We start from the raw sequence: 22,252 nt of genomic DNA, 5'->3' as shown, positions 1-22,252 counted from the left end.
AGCAAGCAAAATTTATTTCTAGCACTGAAAAAAAAAAATGATGAACAGGCAATCCTGCTGTAAACAGGCTGCACTTACAGCCTGACACAGCAACATTGTTTAGTTTCTCTTCCAGAAGTAATCTAGGAAATTGACAATTCTTATACATCAGAAAAGTGACCGGAAGTGCATTGCTCAGCTCATTCACATGAAAAAGACATGAAGTAAACCTTGTATTTTCAATTTCACAAATCAAACTTTTCCATTCATTTCCACAAAGAGCAAGGCACATGGTCTACCTTCCTAGTAACACCATTATTTCAGATCAGTACTGTGTCATTAAGGGGACTAATTACCACAATTACCGATATAAAAGCCCAAAGGAAACACAGTTGAAATTCAATAGCTGAGATTGCAGTTGTGCTAGCAATAGCATGTTAAGAACCACTCCAGTCTTGACTCCACAAAGTGTGTGTTTTGCAGCCCCCAGGTATGCTTCAAGATTTGCCTTTCAGTAGGAATCTTGGCAACCTGATTTTGCTACAGTGCTGCTTAAACCTGCAGCTCGGCTATTGATATCTTAACAAGAAGCCCTCTATGCAGCGCTGATGTGACTGTATTTAGAACACTGTGTCCAATGTTGGGACGCACACTTAAGGCAGACAATTGACAAACTGGAGCAAGCTCAGTGGAGGGCCACCACAAAGATCCCTGAGTTCATAGAATCACAGAATAGTTTGGGTTGGAAGGGACCTTAAAGATCATCTAGTTCCAACACCCTGCCATGGGCAGGGACATGCCACTGGATCAGGCTGCCCAAGGCCCCATCCAACCTGGCCTTGAACACCTCCAGGGATGGGGCAGCCACAGCTTCCCTGGGAAACCTGTGCTAGTGTCTCACCACTCTCATGGTGAAGAAATTCTTCCTAATGTCTAGTCTAAATCTGCCCCGTCCAGTTTGTTTGCAAATAAGGCTGCCCTTGGAAATCTGTGTGTTGACTGTGGTACTGGATTCAGATTCTGTATTTCTCACAACACACGTTCTTCCTTATTAAAATATCACTGACTCATGTTGAAGCAATAGTATTTAGTGGGAGAGGGGAGCAATTTGTCTTCATGTCCCAACAAATACAAAGTATTAGAACCATATTCTTCTCGCACACGTTAGAGAAAAATGATTAATAATAATATACAAACACAGATCAATCCCCTGCTGAGTATGAAAAAAGAAAAAGACCTCTGGAAGAGTGTTAAAAACAACGTTGACTCGCAATTCATTAGCACATTCATTAGCAATTCTCATCTGCATTTTACGCTTACCTCATTTTCAGTTAGACAGTGAAAATGCAGGTTCCTCCAGTGCGCCACATATGGCAAAAGATGATTATAATTCACAGGATTGCAGTACAGATGGACGCTGTCGGGTTTTATTAGTATGATTATATCTGCAACAAGCAGAACAAATATTATTCCAGTATCAAGACTCCAATTCCACAGAATTATACGGGCACAAAAAACCCACAGAAACTGAATAGAAAACACTTTTTCCTATAATGCACCTCATTAAAAGAAACTTGTTTAACTATTGGAATACACAATCATCCCTCACTTCAAACAAGAAACACTTGGCAGCCCAATACAGCTCCAAGTACAACAGCACTTCTTACTGTTCTGAACAACAGTGGGATTTTGCTGAACCCTTGCACAAAACTTGCATCAGCCTGTCCTTTGAAAAGCCAAGAGGGTCAGTGTTGAGTCCTTAAAGAACTGTAAACGATAGCTGGTCTTGCCTGACATTACATCAGCAGGCTGCTGGATCTGACTAAAAGCCAGCACTGCAGCCTATGGGGTAGACAGTTTCATGCAAATAAGGAAATAAAAAACTACGATCATGATGCTTGGCTGTTTTTCAAATATTACAAAAGTGCGTCAAGATATTAAAGTAAAAAAGAGCTCAAGTGCACATACATGCCTACCATGACCAAAGTAGGTCTTCCTGTAACAGACTCTACTTGTTGAGGTTTAGAATAGTGGGGATGGACAGAGGGGCACACGTTTAAGAAAAAGAGCTCTTCAGTAGTGTTCAAGATCCGTTTTTCAGGTGTACATAAACGATTAGAGATTTTACTGACTCTTTTTCATTTGAGATACGCCCCTTTTCCTGCTCGCCCTCCCTCCTGAAGGGCTGAAGAACAGGTAAAAATGCTAAGTGTGCTACTCACCATCAAGAACTTCTTCAGGAAACCCAGTTCTTTCAAAGTCGTTGTTATTCTGGTTATACAAGCCAAATAGCAGGTAGTTTGCCAGTTCCCTGCAACCTTCATTGTATCGACTATCTATTCCTGCAAAAGCAAAACCAGATGTGAAGTTGTGTCTGTGTTGTGTCCTAATTTTGTACACCGGGAAAGTTCAGTTTTACCTCTAATAAGAAACCATTAGAACAGAAATATCATAGAATCATTCAGGTCAAAGAAGACCTCCAAGATTATCAACTGTCAGCCCAACACAACCGTGCCTACTAAACCACAGCCCCAAGTGCCACGTCTTCACAGCTTTCAAACACCTCTAGGGATGAGGACTTCACCACTGCCCTGGGCAGCCTCTTCCAATGCTTCACCACTCTTTCAGTAAAAACAGTTTTCCTGATGTCCAATCAAAACCTCCTCTGGTGCAACTTGAGGCCATTTCCTCTCATCCTATCACTTGTCACTTGGGAGAAGAGACCAGTACCCACCTTGCTACAACCTACTTTCAGGTATGAACTCAACTCCCTCCCATAGTCTGTGGGCACATATGAATTTAAACATACTGAGAAAACAGGATAGGGGAAGGAGAGTTTTTGCAAGTTCATCGCCACATACTGACATTCCCCTTGACCTAAATACATAGGCATTGTTTAAAAAACATTTAGTAAGTCTAGTTGTCTGAAGTGCTCTGCATCAACGGAAGTTCAATTTTATCTAGTCATTCAAACTGAAACATCTGTCTATGCAGTATGCATTCCAATTAATATGTTCTTGATTGAAGCTTCCTAACAAACTAATCCTGTGACCTAAATCTCCAGCTTTGGAATACATGATTAAACATTATCTTATCAGCATTATAGTGAGTCACCAGGAAGACAGCATGGACTTCTAGCAAATCATGAATAGCTATTCTGACAAAACAGGTATACAGCTTCCAAGGAAAACCTTTGCTGGTCCTCGGGAAAATAAAATTAAAACAATCGAAGATCTGGAGCATGAAGAAATAGAAAATAAATACAAGAAGAAAGGGAACAGGCCAGAGATCTATGAAATGTTTTAATCTCTCTTAAAGACAGTCACAGTCATAATTCCTAATGCTACTCTAATAAATCAAGTTTTCTCCTCAGTGAAATCGTGCATGAAGCAGCATCTTGGCGTCCACACACGACAAAGGTCACCAGTTTTGACTGCTCACAAAAACAAATGTTAAGTTTTCCTACCAAGTTATATTAGGATACAGTTGGATGGCTGCCAATAAATCAAGATTTGTTAGCGGTGTCCAAAGAAGAGATCACGACACTGATAATGTAATAATATAGCCTAGATGTCTGGGTTCCAGGAAAACAAACTACTCGAGTCACCTGAATGCCCCGGAAACTGGAACAAACCATAGGCTCTACCAACTATGGCCTTTGTTTTAAGTCAGGCTTCAGCTTTAAAGTGCTAACCAGATGTCACAGCTGCATCCAGCTACTGAATCCTACATCCTAATGAACTCCCTTGTTTGTGTAGTGACTGCCCTTTGGATAGGCTCATGCATTTTGCAAGATATCAGATATTTGGTGTAAGGCTATAGAAGAGACAAATTCAATCCCTTCAAACTGTGCTGAAGCTATGAACCTCTGTAATGCCATACCCCACTCATGGCTTCGTGGATGTTCACACCAACTCCACACTACGGCACTGCATTCCTTCAACTGTGCCGGAAAAGAGAAAAGCTGCATCACATCTCCTTCAGCTTTCTTGGCCCTCTTTCCAGCCGCAATCTTGGAATCCTCATTCTCATGCTGTCTAGCTTCTAGTACTGATCTCCTACACACATCCACGTCCATGGAGCACACTCTTTATAAAGCAAGACAATTTTTTGTGTTAGGAGGCATCCCCTGAGAAAGCCTTAGTGGTCAATCAGTAACTCAGGTCATGGCACCGATAAAACCCAACTAAAGGATGCTCAGATCCAGTCACTCATTTTTACCCCCTGCTAAAATGTTTTCTCTTTGCTGTGCAAGTAATCAATACATAACTAGACTGCCCTGGATCTGGGAACTCAGACACAGAGGGTGCAAAAGACAGAGGAGAGGGAGAATACACTGTCTGTTTATATTTTATTTACATTTCCAGCCCTGTGAAAGCAGGCATCCCAATGTAATCCAGAACTCAATAGGACGCAACACACTAACATTGGTGCCAAAGCCTCTGTCTCTAGGTGGGATTTTAGTTACAATCAAGTGTGGAGATTGTTCTTCCAGGAAACAGCCATCCCATTGTTCTAGGGAACTCCATTTAAACATAATCAGTCTCCTTGAAATCAGCTGCAGCCATAGAAAGCTTGCACACACATTGTCCTAAAGATAATCTGGTTTACTGATTACTTGCCCAACTGAGGCAACTTTTGAAGGCCACCAGATGAGCAACAAACTGGCACAAAGCAGCAGTTAGGACAGTCCTTTATCAGTGGCAGCAAGCTGTTAGATCAGTTGTTCTGCAAGCAGCATTACTTGTGTTTCACAAGTAAACATCCCCTATCATATCAAAAGTTCAGCTCACAGAGCACCCTCACCTACAGGCCAAACAGCACGGATTAAAGCAGAAAAACGTGCAATTATCACAGCTATGAGGCTCATTGCTTGGGTCTCCAAAGACTCAATAGCCAAGGTGCTGTGCTTAGGGACAGACTAACATGATAACACACATGGGAGCCAAAAAAGGAACAACAGATGATGAAGTCTGGAAGAGCAGAACGAAAATGAGAAACTGTCCTCATTAAAGAAAAAGTTGGTGTGACCATCACTTGAAGAGTTTGAGGTTTTATCTGGGTGCATCAGCTCTTCTCTGCTTCATGCCTGGGGAAGATCTTCAAAGCTAACTACCAACTCCTGCTTTTTCAGCTATTGACAGAAGGAGGGGGAAGAGAAGACAAAAAGATATTAACAAGGGCAGCTTATTAGTTAACTCTTAGAATGGAGGACAGAGGCGAATTTATTGCTTGTAGAGCACTGATGGGCTAGCAAGGAAGGTATTACCCTACCATAAACACATTAACCCTGAAGAATATTCGGTTTCTGTGTTCTTTGGGTTTTTTTTAGTATCCAGTACAGACAGGAGTTTTCATGCAGAGGTTTTATCACTATTCTACAGAAACATATAGAGTTAAAGGAACAGATATAGCTAGTGGAAAATAAACAGGAAAGGAAACAATGTCAAAGATAAGATACCTCTAGAGAGCATATCAGGAGTTCTCAACAGAACAATGGGGAAAGCTCCTCGTTAGGAAACCCCCACGCCTGTCTCCAGCCGAGCTGGGAGTACAGCAACTTCCAGCCTGTTCCCAACTCATCACAAGGGTGCACTTAGAGAGTGAGTCAGTCTAAAAGCTCGCTGCTGCCCATGGAGCCATGCCTGCTCCTTCTCCTGCAATCAGAGCTTATCTGTCCTCTCTACAAGCTGATTCAGTTTGCTAAATTGGCAGAAAAATAGTCTGGCCAAAGACAAGGGTGGGAGGAAAACTGTCAGTTCAGTAGGATGAAGCGGGTGCAAGATATCAGCGAAGCACCAGCATTAATTCAAAATGCATGTGGGGAAGTGGGGAGGAAAGGGAAGAGGAGCAGCCCAAAGGCAGGCTGATACTCCCTTTCTGCAGAGCAAAAGGTATTCAGCTCAGCCATTGCTCACATTTGCGATTACACAGTCGCTAAGCTGACACAAAAAGAGGCTACAGGTAAAAAAATAAGTCTTGCTTTGTCCAAGCCATGCATGTCTGACCCAGCCTTGTGTATCAAAGCAAAGCACAGTGGTACTATAACACATGGAATATCCACGTGAGCTCCAGGACACCAGGGAGGCAGCAGACAGGTGAGGCTGGAGAGAAAGGATGGATCGCCTTTGGACAGTTGCCCAAACCAGCACGCGGCTGTGGAGCTGCCATCTAAGAGAAGCAGCAGAACAATCACTGAAATGGTCTCCCCTGGGAAAAGGTATGGAATAACAATCAGTACGAAACACCAGTGAGGCTTCTCCACATCCTAAGAGCCTTGTGTAGGATGGATACAAAAACCAAGGTAAGATAAACTTAAATATTACCATCACAGTCTCTGAAGTTTTCCTATCGTCTTTAGAGAGGACAAAAAGTAAATACCTAGGTCTGTAAAAATTTAGGTTAGCTTTGCTGAAATGCAGAACAGTTTGATTTACAGATTTACAGCTATTACTAAGCCCACATCCTCAGAAATCAGATCTTAACGTGAGCCCAAGATCTCTGTTGAAAGGTAAGCGGCAATAAACACCACTGTTAAAAAGACAGTTTAGTGTATAATTAAAGTAGTTTGATAGTGTTTTCTTAGCAACAGCAACATGCTCCAGCTGAGCCGCCACGGCTTTTTAAAGCCGCCTGACATGCCAACCTCCAATTTTCTTTTTCTTGCCAGTTGTGATGCTTCTCCCCAGCAAAGAACGCAGAAATGTTACCATTCAACCACTTTGCAATAAGAAAACAGGATTCTTTTAAAAAAAAAAAATCTGTAACTACATTTAAATAATTGTGTCAGTAATTGGTCAGTTCTCATCTCTCCTTGGAATCTCACAATGCGGGTTTTAACTTCAGTATAAATATTAACCTACTTTAAGTGAATCTGTGAGAGGTTATATCAGTTTTAGCTCTCAGCCCAGTATGCAAAATTACAGTCAGGGTGAAGGGAATGCATTAACTCCAAGTCATTCCAGACAGCCAGGTGAAATACAACATGCACCGACTGTAAAACACCTACTTACAAGGGTATCTGCTTTCCATACAAGTCAACAGGATTGAAAATGTGAGACTAACATATTTTTTGTCATCTGAACCTTGTATCTGAAGACAGATTTAATGCATTTATAACAGAGTGACATGCCTGCTTAATCAGAAGGTATGTGAGAAATTCTGCAGGCTACGTTAGTCAACAACAGGCCCATTGTGGGCACTGAGAGAGATTAGGGCAAAGCTCGAGTCCCACAAACACACTTCCTATATTTCCATAACAGAAATGCTTATTCATTAAGAGGTATGGTTTTATGCACGGACTTAAATGCTCCACATGACGCTGCGGATTACACAAAGCAATTCCTCTTGCCTGTAAAGTTATCCCTAAAGCTGTCGTATGATGTTTTGAGTAGCTGTTCTTTGCTTGGGATTTACAGCAGCGATGGAATTAACAATAGTTAAGAAACTTTACAGTGCCAGTGGGGAGAATCAAGTGATGGCACTGCTTGTCATGTTTTGTTAGACTAGCACCAAGGGCAAAAAAACAAGTACTTTATTGTGTATGATTAAGTTTCTTTGGAAGGTTTGCACAGTGACCTTACAGACCTTCTAGCTGTAAAGTTTTTACAAAGCCAAGGACTTCAACTCTTACCCTAGAGATGTGTGGGATAGGGAGAATCATGTTAATACAGTTAGCATTGAACAAAAAGAATGAGGTTATACACATTTACAACCTTTTTGCAGTTCAGTAAATGAGCTTCTTCAAGTTTTCTTGCTACAACATTAGAAAAACAAACAAACCAACCAGGCTGTTGCATCATTTCTTAATGCAAGCTCATTACTACACAACTTCTTTAGAGCTACATTAGATTTCTCAAATCTTTAGCTGTAATACATTATTCAAACAATCACTCCTTAGTCCTGTTCTCTAAGGAATTGCCATCATCATTCACAATTTTTTCCTTTAATATCTTGATGCTAATTATAGAGCACGAAACAGAGTCAATGTTTCATACAGAAAGAATATTAAAGCAATACAGAAAGCCTGTTATTTTCTGACAGTATATTTGCACGTGCAGCTTTATTCCATGTCACCCTTTTCTCCCAGCCCCAGAAGAAACAAAGCCCTCAAACCACGTGCTGGTTATAGGCCACCATTTCACTCGTAACTGCTTCCCTGGTTTTTCATGCGACTCTAAATGCATTTTGAATTACTTCTCCTGAGGCAAGACTGCCCTCCCCCTAAATTCATGTTTTATTAATCTTCCCACTTCTATGATTACTCCCCTGCTCTCCACTGAGCCTGTTCTCACCCATCACCCTCCCGTGGCTCTGCAGATCAGGATTCCTAATGCTGGCACTCCTCTACTCTTCTCTATCGCCTCAATCCCTTCCACTTCCCTGCTTCCACGGGTAAGCCAGCTGCAACTCATGGCCTTCAGCCTTGGGCTTTTATGCCAAGCACCAGCCAGACAGCAAACACAGCCTAGACAGCTGAATGTTCACTCCAAATAAACATGAATTAAATTATCCCCATCTTTTCTTCAATTTGGAAACAAAGATTCCCTCTTCCCTCCAGCCACTGAATTTTCATAAGGCTTGCAAGTACACTGATGATATTACTCCTATTGTAGCAACCTTGACTGAAATTAATAAAAAGGCCTAAGAATTATATAGGGATAAAAAGAGTGTAAGAACACGCTGCTTTTGGCTGGGGTAGAGGCAATTTTCTTCACAGTAGTTGGTATAGGGCTGGATTTGTGCTGTGTTGATAACAGAAAGATGTTTTTGTTATTGCTGAGCAAGGCTCACAGAGAGACAAGGCCTTTCCTGCTCCTCACCCCATTCCACCAGTGAATGCTGGGGGTACACAAGGATTTGGTGGGGGACACAGCAACGACAGCTGACCCCAAACGACCAAAGGGATATTCTGTACCATATGATACCGTGCTCAGCAAGAAAAGCTGGGAGAAGAAGGAATTGGGGGCCATTCGGAGTGATGCCTTTTGTCTTCCCAAGTAACTGTTAAGCGTGATGGCACCCTGCTTTCCTGGAAACACCAGCCTGCTGAAGGGTAGTGGTGAATGAATTCCTTGTGTTGCTTTATTTGCATGCATGCCTTTTGCTTTCTCTGTTAAACTGTCTTTATCTCAACCCACGAGTTTTCTCACTGTCACAATTCTCTTGCCCTTCCCACCAGGGGAGGTGACAGAGCAGCTGTGTGGTGTTTAGTTACCAGCTGGGATTAAACCACAACAACCAATCACAGAACTGTCCATTCACTGAGAAACAGGGCTGGGGCTCAGGGCAGGAAGGAGACCACAGAAGAGTTTGGGTTAGAAGGGACTTTTAAAGCCCATCCAGTCCAACCCCCCCCTGCACTGAAGAGGGACATCTTCAACTGGATCAGGCTGCTTAGAGCCTCATCCAACCTCTGCCAGTGTTTCACCACTCTCAGAATTAAAAATTTCCTCCTTATATCTGTTCTGAATCTCCCCTCTTTCAGTTTAAAACCGTTACTCCTTGGCCTATCACTACAGGACCTACTAAAAATTTTGTCCCCATCTTCCTTATGAGCCCCCTTTTAAGTCCTGAAAGGCTGCAATAAGGTGTCCCCAGAGCCTTCTCTTCTACACAGTGATAATCTTCATCTTTCTGAAACTCCTGGCATCTTTATCAGTACAATGAGAACAAGAGGAAGGGGGGATGGGAAAGTAAAACTAACCTAAAATGCAAAGGATTCCATCAGGCTGAGATTTGCTGCTCTGTGTCAGAATGCTCTGAATGTTTCGAAGGCGGCTGCAGCTGCAAAAGAAAAGAGAATTCATCCTTAAGGTCAACATTTTGAAGTGTTCAAGTTTGGTAGGCTAAAGAGTTGATGTAGCTTTTATTCTTTGCTATATAAACAAAGCAGAAACAGTTTATCTTAAGTGTCTTTTGTTTGAAAAACATTTAGACATCATACCAAACCTCAGATTATTTGGTTTTGACCACTAGAAGATGAAGTACATAGGGCTGAGAGAAGACCAGAGCCCCCAACTATCCCTTCTAACTTAAAGCCCTTTTAATCACTAAACTCTAGCAAACATTTCTGCACAAGTTTCCCTCCCACGAAGCTGGTAACACTCCTTTCTGTACCAGAAATGTAGCAAGCAAAGCAATACAGGGCAGCTCATGCCCAGAGAGAAAGCAGCGAAGGGATTGCAGTAGCTCCTACACCCCAGGAGGAGTTCACAAAAGATGCATTTTGGCACCTCCAGCACCATCGGACCACTTCCATCCTGTGTAACTCCATAATACGGACACATCTCAGAACTCTTAACAAGATCACAGAATCAGCGAACAGCTTGATTTGGAAGGGACCTTAAAGATCATCCAGTTCCAACCTCCCTGCCAAGGGCAGGGACACCTTCCACTGGATCAAGTTGCTGAGAGCCCCATCCAGCTTGGCCTTCAACACCTCCAGGGATGGGGCAGCCACAACTTCTCTGGACAACCTGGGCCAATGCCTCCCCACCCTCACAGGAAAATATGTCTTCCTAATATCTCATCTAAATCTCCCCTCTTGCAGCTTAAAACCATTCCTCCTTGTCCTATCCCTGCACATTCTGATCCAGAGTCCCTCCCTAGCTTTCCTGTAGCCCCTATCAAGTACTAGAAGCTGCACTAAGGCCTCCCCAGAGCCTTCTCTCAGCGTTTCCTTGTATGGCAGGTGCTCATCCCTCAGATCACCTTTGTGGACATAAAATCAAAGTGAAATGCATGATATTCGTGTAGACGAGAAGTTGAGAAAGCGCAGGGAACTCTGCCTCCACTCACAAACCCACAGGGTCTCTACATCCTCAGCTAATAAAACATCGGGGTCATGCTATCCATGATGACTCAGGGATGCTTTCGCTTACTGGCACCATGAAGACCCAGAGATGCCACCTGGTCATTATTACAAGCAGAAACATAAAGAGAAACATAGAACTGAGGGAACTTTCAGACAGAAAAAATAATTTTAGCAGGCACTCTGAGATAGACAGATTCCAACCAGGGCATATTCTGTTACGGTTTAAGCTGCAGGTGCTACACTTCTTCCTTGTATCTAGCATTGCTCTCTAGAACTTTATTTAGCCTATACTGGAAAAAATACAAAGCCAATTCTCACTTAACATAACAAAAGTTGAGCTCCAGAAGAGTGCAGCGATCATTTTTGTAAGATGCACGCTGCTTTTTTCATGACTTCTGTATTAAAAACATTTTTTTCTCAAATGAACAGTTATGGAAAATCAGAAGCCAGAAGTATAATCCTCAATAAACTACACTAAAAAGAAATCAAACAATATCAAGTCTTGCCAAGACTTTGATAACCAAAATGAATTATTATAGAAAGTTTAATTTAGTTGGCCAGTCTTTAAGGCAGGCAAAAAAAACCAGGCACGCAGAGAGCAACATTTTTGCTTCTGGGCAATATTTGCAAGCTTGTTTTAACACAGAGAGAAGACAAGAAATTTCACTGCTGATATTACTGAAAGTGATTTCTTGTTCATAGTCTTGTTTATCAACTGCAAGCCATTCAGCTCTAGGAAACAAATGTCTCCTATAGCAATGCCACAACAGACCTAAAGCTGTGATCCGCTCACATAAACAAGAATTCCTATTCTCATCATTACTTAAGCCAAGCAAAAAGCAAACAGATCTTTTCAGTAATACTACAATTATTCTGCTCTATTTTCTCTGAAAGACAGAACAAACATGAAAGCTTTACATTAGTATAGTTAATTTAAGTGCAATTCAAACATCCACAATAGAAGACAGACAATGTTTGAAGATACTTTCATAGAAGTACAAAATTAGTGAAAAACACTCAGGTTTATTTTTTTCCCAGTTTTAGGTCGCCTATTTGAGTTCTGAGTTCTGCAATTATTCTTTTTTCCCCTGAAACTTTCCAATTCACATTATATGCTGCACTGTATCACAGTCCACTGTATGGGTGAATGGATATTTTGATCCATCCCCAGACACAGAAAGAGGGACTGAAGGCACTAATAACAACAGAAAGACACTGAATCAGGTATTATCAAGTGCTCTTGCCACCATGGAAGCAATGATATCAAGTCCATGAAAGAAACAGTGAACTTTATGCTGCACGTTGTAGCAACTTCTGATTATCATATATATTCAGGGAGTGCAGGGATAGGATGAGGGAGGGTGGTTTTAAACTGAAAGAGGGGAGATGGAGATAAGATATTAGCAAGAAATGTTTTACTGGTGGTGAGACACTATCACAGTTGCCCAGAGAAGTCAGATGCGCCATCCCTGGAGGTGTTCAAGGCCAGGTTCGATGGAGATTTGAGCAGCCTGATCCAGAGGCAGGTGTCCCTGCCCACGGCATGGGAGTAGGAACTTAATGGGCTTTAAGGTCCCTTCCAACCCAAACCATTCTTTGATTCTATGATTATTAGCTCTTTAAAATCTAGCCTAAAATTTAATTTTACAGCTATCCAATCTTAAGATCTTGTTCTGGAAGATTTTGATTCCATCATTAAACAGGGCCCCAGACTGGATAGGTGAGAGAGGATTCACTATGCAAGCTGTATGCTCCTCTTATTTTTATACTTCCCATTTCACAAGATCAAGAGTAGAAAGAACTGCTAGACTCTTCCCTGGGGTTATGAACAAAATTGAACTTACGTAATTTGTCAGGATGCAAACCAGCCTCCAGTTATTTAAGGACCAGCCACAGAAAAGTAGAATTGTTAAAGCCTCTGTAGAACACAAGAATATCGAAGCAACTTTGCTTACAAACAAAGCCCACATGAAAAGAAAAACGCTTCCTAATTCATCTGCAACAGAATGGTTAAGAGAAAGTCATGCTCCTGGAGGCTATTGGAAGGGCAGACTGAAAGGGCTGTGAGAAAGCATGCCCAAGGACTTCTGCAGTGACACAAAAAGCGGTCTCCAAACTGGCTTTTATTAAAACGTTGTCCATGTGAGCGGATACATTTTCCTGCTTAGAGTGAGGAAAGAAGCTGTCATTGAAAGACAATACAAGGAACACCTCCAATCTGAAGGCACAAGGGGTAGAATTTTTAATAAACTTGTCTCAGAAACAAGATGCAAAAATCCCTCTATCACGTACTTTCAACTTCTACTCTCAAGTCAAATCTAAGTAGTTCTCCAGCCAAAGACAGGTTTCTCTAGATTGTAAAATATGTTTAAAATCTCTTACACATTATAAATAGTGCATCTTGATTCTGCTATCAGGTTTTTCCCCTCTCCTGATCACTTTTAAAGGAACAGTTACAAGAATATTTGACAAAGAACAACTACGGAAACTCCTTGTAAGAAACTCGTGGGGAAATATACTTCCATGTATTAAAAAGCATTATTACATGATACAAAATAAGTTATTCCTAAGATCTTTAAATTTTAATTTCATACTAATAGGTTCAATGAAAGGGAGACACAATCAAATACGTTTATAAGTTAAAACAAGAAACTCATGAGACGAACCTGTGACACGAGACCAGAACAGAGCAAACTAAAATACTCAGGTATTTGTTGCTTTGACTCCATGAAACTGATCTGTCAGAGTAAATTGTGGTGGTGGAAAAAAGGAGATGAAGAATTATGGAGAGGAAAGTACCTAAATGTTTGTTCTGAGTTAGGCATTTCTTTCCCTCCTTAAGTTCTGGAATTTTACTTTCCTTTCAGCATCTTTCACAGAAATTATAACTTCATTGCACCCCTTAAAATTACATAAAGTTCTCAGCTTAAGCTGGTACAAAATTTCTGCCAAGCAAAGCTGAATGTCAGTGCTACGTTTCCTTCAGGAGACAGCCCTGACATAAAAGGAAAGAGCGTAGGGCAAATTATATGTTCATTATTGTATAATGAGATGAATGACCATAAAGATGTTTATTCCAATCTTAATCCTAAACAGCCTTCAGCAGAGGATTCTTCCTCGCCTCATTGAAAGAAGTGGCTTCTATGAAAGAAATCTTTGAATAAGCTTCTTCACAGAAATATTCACAACGTCATTTCAAGTGTGTGTAAATCGTTACATTCAAAGGCTGACATTAAAAACAGAAGACTTCTGTGTCTGAAGAAAGCCAGTATTCAGAAGGAGGGAAGAGAATAATTAGAATTCTTACAACATGCTCCTAAACAATGTGGTCTAAACTGTGTACAAAGTCAGAGAAACAAACGGCATTTTCTTGCATTTGGTGTTAGGCAGTCATCCCACAAAAACAAAGAAACCATCCTGGGAACAAAATTCCATCACTTTTCCCGTCTCCAAAGCAATTGCTCCAGCAAGGGTACTGACTTTTACTCTTTTTAGTTCACCACAGTAACACAATTTCAAACAGAAGCAATGAAGAACAATTACCACACAATGCCACAACCCTCCGGGATTGAGGGTGCTTCCCTGGGAGATGTTGATGTGGCACTTGGGGACATGGTTTAGTAGGCACAGTGGTGTTGGGCTGATGGTTGGACTGGTTGAGCTTAGAGGTCTTTTCCAACCTTATACATGAGCCATATACAATCAGGGAATGATTAAGTACAATGTAAGTTGCGAATGTCCCATCCCTGAAGGTGTTCAAGGCCAGATTGGGTGAGGCTTTAAGCAAGCCGATCCAGTGGAAGGCATTCCTGCCTACTGCAGTGGGTTGGAACTGGATGATCTTTAAGGTCCCTTCCCACTCAAATCATTCTGTGATTCTTCGAGATACAAATTCTCTATTGGCTTAAGCCATACCAGCCTAGGGGTGCTGTCAGGGCCCATCTCGCCCTTCTCGCTGCCTTCATATCTGCAGTAATAGTCTTGAAGCCATGTGTCAAGTCAGATCAGCTTACGGATCCAAACAAACCCCATGAATTAAAAAATGATGCTTTCAACCTATGGCAAGCTGACCTGACTGCTGATGAAAGCGGGTCAGAAGGCAAAGCCACATTTGGGGGGGCATCTGGCAGTAATGTCTGCCTGGGCCAATTACAAAACTCTACATTGAGATACTTGGTATTATGCTCATCTTGGACTAGATCCAAAAAAAAAAAAAAAAGAAGGGGGGAAGATAATTGACAATCATTAATTTCAGAGAATTAGCGCTCATCTGTTCACGTCTTCATACTAATTATGCAAAGTACCTTGCTTTACAATATCCTAGTCTGTCACAACTTAGTAACAGACATAGCGCTGCAAGCCATGGATGTTGGCAAATAACAGGACTATTAACAACTGTGCCTTTCTTAAACAGAAGGAACAAATATGTTTTTAAATAATCCCACACGCTATTTTAATTTTCATTTTATTTATGTTCCCACCACGTGTTCCTTTTTTCTGCATCTCTTTCGTAGCTGAATTTATCCTGCGCACAAGCTTATTGTTATAATCCTGCGGTATTAAACCAACATAGCAGCAATATCAGCATCGATCCCCAATTGATTCCCAATGGATCCCCACAGGCTGGCTCGCTATACGTCTGGGACGGCTGCAGCTGTGGTTAACACGCAATTTAGCTCACAAAGGATGCTGTTTCCCTGGGTTGAGTACATTTTGCTCCGTGTTGGCAGATGTTACGCTCCTCCCCCACAAAGGCCAGGCAACCTTAAAAACCCACATGGGAAAAGCTTGGACAGAAAGCAGTGAACAAGAGGAAAAATCCAAGACACCCAGGCAAGCTTGGGCAAGTCCTTATGTTAACAAGGATCATTTCAGAGAATGACTGAATAGATTCATGCTGCCTATCCAAGACAGACAGATTTTAACATTAAATACTTGATTTTTCTTAAATAAATAAATGGAAAGATAAAACAGTTTATTTTCTTCTAAATCTCACTTTCTGTTAACTTGCTGCTACCGCCATATGCTTCCACTCTACCCTCAGAAAATCAAGGTTATTTTTCATGGGTCTTTTGTTGACCTCACAATTGATACCAGAAGCATTATTGTCTGCATATCCTACAGTATGGGATTTCGCTGGTTTTCCCATCCTGTCGTCATGTATTTGTGAGAACAGAAAACAGAAGCCAGACAGAGTTAAACGTTCTCAATATTTCACTAATTTCAAAAGCAGTTTATCTGAAATTTCATATCTAGGTTGAACAAGAATATGTTTTCTCAGTTTTCTTTCTTTTCTTTAGCTCACCAAAATCACTCTGGTTTACTGCTTGCTACTCAGAGACAAAAGCATTCACACACTTTAAAATACATGACAGTTTTCTAGCTATTTGCAAAATTTCTCTACAAAGAACAAAGGGAACCTGGCCATTGATAGATCAACTTTAAAACCACAGAGCATGTTTAGCAAACATTACAACTGGACATAAAAGAAGAAATTTCAACTCTGTCCAGGGATGCCCCCACCCTGAAGATGTTCAAGGCCAAGTTGGATAGGGTCTTCAGCAACCTGGTCCAGTAGGAGGTGACACGGGGTTTGGAACTGGATGGGTTTAAGGTCCCTTCCAACCCAAATCTTTCTGTGATTTTATAGGACCAAATTCCTTGCTCCTTGACTTTAAATGGACAGCAATATACAATTCTGTAATTCAGAGAACTTAAAGAAGACAGGAATGGGATGATTCTCTCCTTATTTGGAACTACCCAATTCCGTTTGCGAACTACAACCCTGTTTGGGATCTTTGTGGCACCTCTGAACAGTAGCTCTACTTATTAAGTACGCACATCGATATTATTACTGATAGTTTTTACAGTCATGCTGAATAGTACAGCCCTTCGCATACTTGTTCATGGCGAGTAACTCAGACAGGACCTCAACACCAGCTTGGACTGGAAACAAAGTGAAGTTCTTCCACAGATGCAACCAAATGAGAGGCTGCTCATCACCTACACACATGTGCTTGCCTGTCAGACCTGCAGCCCTGATGTATTCTCTGTTTAACAGACTGATTTAAAACATCAGCTATTTCCCCCAAAAGACACGATCACCTGAGGCAATGACAATATTTGAAGGAGGAAAGACCAGCAACTTCAGTGCAACTGTTCTGCTAACAGTCAATCTTAGATCAGAAAGACAAGGCAAGCATTCAGCACTTCATAAAAATCAATAAGGTTGGAAAAGACCTCTACGATCATCCAGTCCAACTGTCAGCCCAACACCACCATGTCTACTAAGCCATGTCCCAAAGTTCTTTGAACGCATTCAGGAATGCTCCACCACTCTCCCGAGCAACCTGTTTCAATGCTTGACAACTCTTTTGGTGAAGTAATAGTTACTAGTATCCAATTTACATCTCCCCTGGCACAACTCGAGGCCATTTCTTCTCATCCTCTCACTCGTTACTTGGGAAAACAGACCAACAGCCACCTCGCTACAACCTCCTTTCAGGGAGCTGGAGGGGGTGATGAGGTCTCCCCTCAGCCTCCTCTTCTCCAGGCTGAACAACCCCAGTTCCCTCAGACACTCTCCATAATCCCTGTGCTCCAGACCCTTCCCCAGCTCTATCACTCTTGTCCAGAGACACTCCAGCCCCTCAATTCCTTTCCTGTAGTAAGGGGCCCAAAACTGAATCCAAGATTTGAGGCGTTGCCTCACCAGTGCCAAGTACAGGAGGGTGATCTCCTCCCTCCTCCTGCTGGCCACACCATTTCTGATCCAAGCCAGGATTCTGTTGGCCTTCCGGGCCACCTGGGCAAACTGCTGGTTCACGGTCAGCTGCTGTTAACCAGCACTCCAAGGCCCTTCTCCACCAGGCAGCTTTCCTGCCGCTCCTCCCCAAGCCTGCAGCATCGCATGGGGTTCAGCAGCAACCAGAAGTGACGCTGCAATGCCTTAAAACAGAATTTACTTTCAGAGCTCACCAACATACCACAACCCCTGCGGCCACAAAGCATGAAGCCAGACACTTCGCCTTCTCTTCAAGCTGAACAAGCGCAAAGGGGAAATGTCAGCTGATGCTCCACAGGCAGCTGAGTCACAGCAATAGCTCTGCTCTTCTCCTTGGCAATTCTTCCTTCCCAAGCACTTATTCTACCTTTCTGTTCCTATGAACTACGTAGTCCTGCATCCCCCTAACTTTGGCCACAGCCTAGCTTTTCACAGACCCTGTCATCTCATTTCCTAACACGGCAGAAAACCATCCATATTGAATGAATGGGATTTGTTTCCCTTTTTTTCCTTCTGTACTTAGAATCATAGATTCATTTGGGTTGGAAGGGACCTTAAAGCTCATCCAGTTTCATGGGCATGGACACCACTGGATCAGGGCAGTCAAAGCCCCATCCAACCTGGCCTTGAACGCCTTCAGGGATGGGGCAACCACGACTTCTCTGGGTAACCTGTACCAGTGCCCCACTTCGGCAAGTTAAATTATCTCTTTGCACAGCTAAAATACATTGTAATATTTTTAAGGAATCCACTGTAACTATGCTATTACAAAATCCTGAACCTGGGCATAATTACATAAGGAACACATGGATACAAACTGTTAATCTTTCAACACAGATATGTCCCCCGTTAAAACTGGTTGGGAAACCACAGCTCTTTCGTCCCTGCACCACCACACTCGCAAACCCCCACCGCCTGCTCCTCTGAAGCTGTACGAAAAAAAAAAGCACTTACTCAAGCACTATGTGATTAAAACCAGAATGGTTTAGAGGATGACAAAATTAGGGATGTAGGCAGCGACAACACAAAAAAGAATCCAAGTGCTCATTTTGCATTTCCCCCACATAGTGAGAACTCAGTTGTATTATGTTACAAACATGAGTAATTAATAAGAAGGATTCGCCTACTGGACATAAAGGTAATGCAAAAGTCTGTGTGCCCAAAGTCCTACCAAATGCAAGTTTACATTGATTTTAGGCAATGATTTTTAACCAAAACCATTTAATAGAAATTTTGTTCAGAAATGCATGTATTTTAAGGAAAAGACTCATTCCCCACTGACCGCAGGCACAGGAAACATGACATCATCTTTCAAAACCCCACACTGGCTACTTTGGGCAATGCTCATCTCTTCATTAAGGGATTTTTTCTTTTCGTTTACAAAACTATTCTTCACCTCCTTTTGTTGTCGCAATGCCTAGAAATGCCAGCTCCCAACACACCACACAGCAAACCAAAGCTCTGAAGTACATGGATGAACTCCAAGAATTATCTCTGGCCGTTTCTCCACTCTTTATATAGACTTCAGAGTTTTTCCATTCCTGTTTGGGACTTGGGGGCCGGGAGGGAGGAGGGTAACGGATTGTTTTGTTTTAAGTTATTTTTATTAACTGCTTGGTATCTGCTGCCTTGCTTGGGAAATATATTGCAAACACTGGCTTCCCTGCCTCCATCTGGCCTGAAAAAAAAACATCGCACAAGGACGAACGTTGAGAAGGAAGAGGAAAAAAATTAAGAGCTGACATGCCTCCTACAAACCTGCCAAATTCCAGATGCTGCCTGGATCTCCCAGTGGAGCTCAAAAGCTTGCAGATGTTCACAAGGAGCCTGAATGTTCTCATGGCAGGATCTCAGATTACAAAAATCACTCATAAAGAAAGGGGCTCGAGTGGAAACCATTTTCTCTTTCAGCTACTTTTTCTTGCCATCTTGGTGTTTTGTTACTGATTGTGAATTTTTAGATACTTTCCAGCTAGAAATAAATAGTAAGCTCTCTCTAAACAAATAGGATTCATTTATTCATTGAAAAAATTAGCTGAAAAGGTCATTTTTCCTCCCATTATGAACAGCCATATTTCTAACTGCAGGCGCAGAAGGAACAACCAGTGCAGAACAGCCATGTTTGTGTATTTCAAGCAAAAACATAACGACCTCCATTTCTCTCCCACTGTGCAAAATTTCTCATTTCACAGGCACATTGTTGGAAAAACAGAAATGCTTCTCTCCCCTCCTTGAACAAAATACCAAAACCTTTTATTTTCTGAAACGTAAAAGCTGTGGCAAACAGAACCATTTAATACCCAGGTAGCTCAGCCAACTGTTCGCTTGCAATTTACATGTAATTCTGCAATTTATGTGCAATGCCCCAGTTTCTCCATTATCTGACTTCACGCTGCTGAATATTTCCATGTATTGTGCTATAGCTACTGGAACCACCCAGCACTTCAGCTCCTGGGCTGTTCTTTGTGATGCTCAGACACTGCAGATAACAACCTGCAGCCCAATCCCCACACACGAGTTCACCTTAAGTCTTTAAAAGGAAACGGAGCTTCAGCAACCAAACACTACCTGAGCTGACACCCGAGCTCCCACAGAGCCAACACGATCATCTAAAGTGTCCCCAGCCACCATCTCTTGTCCAGCTTTATCCTCCACACTTCCAAAGCTCAGGGAATGTTGTTGCCTTCATACCTTTCCAGTAGCTCTCCACACAAACACATGATCTCATTTCTCTCCATAATCCCTCACCCCCTCTCAAATCTCTGGGCTCCCTACCCTAATTCGCTTTCCTACCTTTCCCAAGCCCTTTTTCCTTACTTCTGAGGATGCCCCACATGCAACCCCCTCCCAAAACAGACCCAGGCTTAGTTCCCTGAAGCAACATCCCAAAACCCTCTCTCCAAGACTCCCAAACCTCTCCCTTTGTCCCCCACAGCCTCCCCCACATCCTCTTCCAGCAGGATTCAGGATTCGCCAATCCCTAACACCCACAGGGTCACGTCAGGCCCCTGGTGCCATCCTCTCAAGGCCATCAACACTTCTTTCCTTGCAAAATCCACCTGTCCCCACAATTCCCCATCCTTCTTACCCATAGCCCCAGCTGCTCCTAACACTCCAGCCCCAAAACCCACTCCAATGACTCAAAAATCCACTGGAATGTCCTCCAAAACTCTTCAATGCTCCCTGCATGCCCCCAAACCTCTCCTTAACGCACACATCCCTTCTATTCTAACTACCTCAGCTCCCTCAGTGCCCTTAACCCCCTCTATTCTTCCCACCGCCCCATCCCAATGCTTTGGGCATCCCATTTTCCTTCCAGTCACCACCTCCAGGGTCCACAGCTCCCTTGAACACTCCTGTTTCTCCCCCTTAATGAAATCTCCTAAGCCCTCTCTATCACCTCCTCCAAAGCCTCCCCAGCACCCCTAATGCCCCAACCCTGTTCCACACAACCCCCTCCCTCACACTGCTGGCCTTTCAGCGCCCCCCAGCCCCATTAGTGCCTCCTAAACCCCAGACCACTCAGTGCCCCCCAAAGCTCTGCGCTCCCCAAATCCCAACACCCTCAGCAGCCCCCAGCCCCATCAGTGCCCCCTAAAACCCAGCCCCCTCAGGGCACCCCTGGCTCCATGCAGCCCCCTTCACACTCCCAAGCCTTCTTAGTGCGCCTGTAAACCCCAAACTCTTCAGTGTCCCCAAAACCCCTCTGTGCCCCCCTAAATCCCAGCCCCATTACTGCCCCCCAAACACTTTAGCACCCCACAAACCCCAAACTCAAGCCTCCTCAGCATCCCCCAAAAACCCTCAGTGTCCCCAAGTCCCAGCAGTGTCCCCAAGTCCCAGCAGTGCCCCCAAGCCCCCTCAGCGTACCCCAAATCTCAGACCCATTACTACCCCCAAAAACTCCTCAGTGCCTCCAAATCTGTGTCCCCCAAATCTCAACCTGCTCACTGCCCCTAAACCTTTCAATGCCTCCCAAACCCCTCAGCGACCCCCAAACCTCTCAGTGCCCCTCAAACCTCAACTTTCTCACTGTCCCCAAACACTTCAACGCCCCTCAGTGTCCCCCAAAACGCAGCCCCCTCAGTGACTCTCAAACCTCTTAAGGCCCCTTAATCCCTCCTCAGTGTCCCCAAACGCCCTCAGCGCCGCCCAAAACCCAGTCCCCTTACTGCCCAAACCCTTCAATGCCCCCCAGCCCCCTCAGTGTCCCTAGTCCCCTCAGTGCCTCCCAAACCCTTCAAGGCCCCCCAAATACCTCAATGCCCCCTCGCTGCCCCTCATATCTCAGCCCCCTCAGTGCCCCCCAACGCCCACCCCTTCCTGTCAGCTCCTCACCATCACCTCCACGCACTCTCTCTCCCTTTCCCCCGCTCCCCTCATACCTGACGAAGGCTCGGGGGCCGCGGGCCCGGCGGGTCGCGGGGCGTGGGGCCGGGGGGAGCATCGCGCAGCGGCCGCTCAGCGCCATGGCGACCGCGATACGGCTACAGTCGGGGGGGGCAGCGCCGCGATCGCCGGGCAGCGTAAGCCACACACCCTGCGTAAGCCACGCCCTTTGCGCAGGCCACGCCCCTATAGTAGCCCACGCCTCTTGCGAAAGCCGCGCCTCTTGCGTAAACCACGCCCATATAGTAACGCGCCCCTTGCGTGAACCACGCCCCTTCCGTAAA

General features: G+C 43.5%; 1 protein-coding gene across 1 annotated transcript in view; it reads right to left on the bottom strand.

Annotated features, from left to right (window-relative positions):
* DNAAF9 (dynein axonemal assembly factor 9) overlaps positions 1-22,119 on the bottom strand; it is an 83,148-nt gene extending 61,029 nt beyond the window's left edge. The window contains exons 1-4 of the mRNA XM_054064947.1: positions 21,965-22,119; positions 9,686-9,765; positions 2,202-2,321; positions 1,300-1,424 (exon numbers count right to left, since the gene is read on the bottom strand). Coding sequence (XP_053920922.1) covers positions 1,300-1,424; positions 2,202-2,321; positions 9,686-9,765; positions 21,965-22,050 — 411 coding nt within the window. The 5' untranslated portion in view covers positions 22,051-22,119. The remainder of the gene's footprint in view (positions 1-1,299; positions 1,425-2,201; positions 2,322-9,685; positions 9,766-21,964) is intronic.
* Between the last annotated feature and the right edge of the window lie 133 nt (positions 22,120-22,252).

This window comes from Cuculus canorus, chromosome 4 (genome assembly GCF_017976375.1).
Source record: "Cuculus canorus isolate bCucCan1 chromosome 4, bCucCan1.pri, whole genome shotgun sequence".
Taxonomy (NCBI): Eukaryota; Metazoa; Chordata; class Aves; order Cuculiformes; family Cuculidae; genus Cuculus; species Cuculus canorus.
This window is presented reverse-complemented; position numbering and strand designations above follow the sequence as displayed.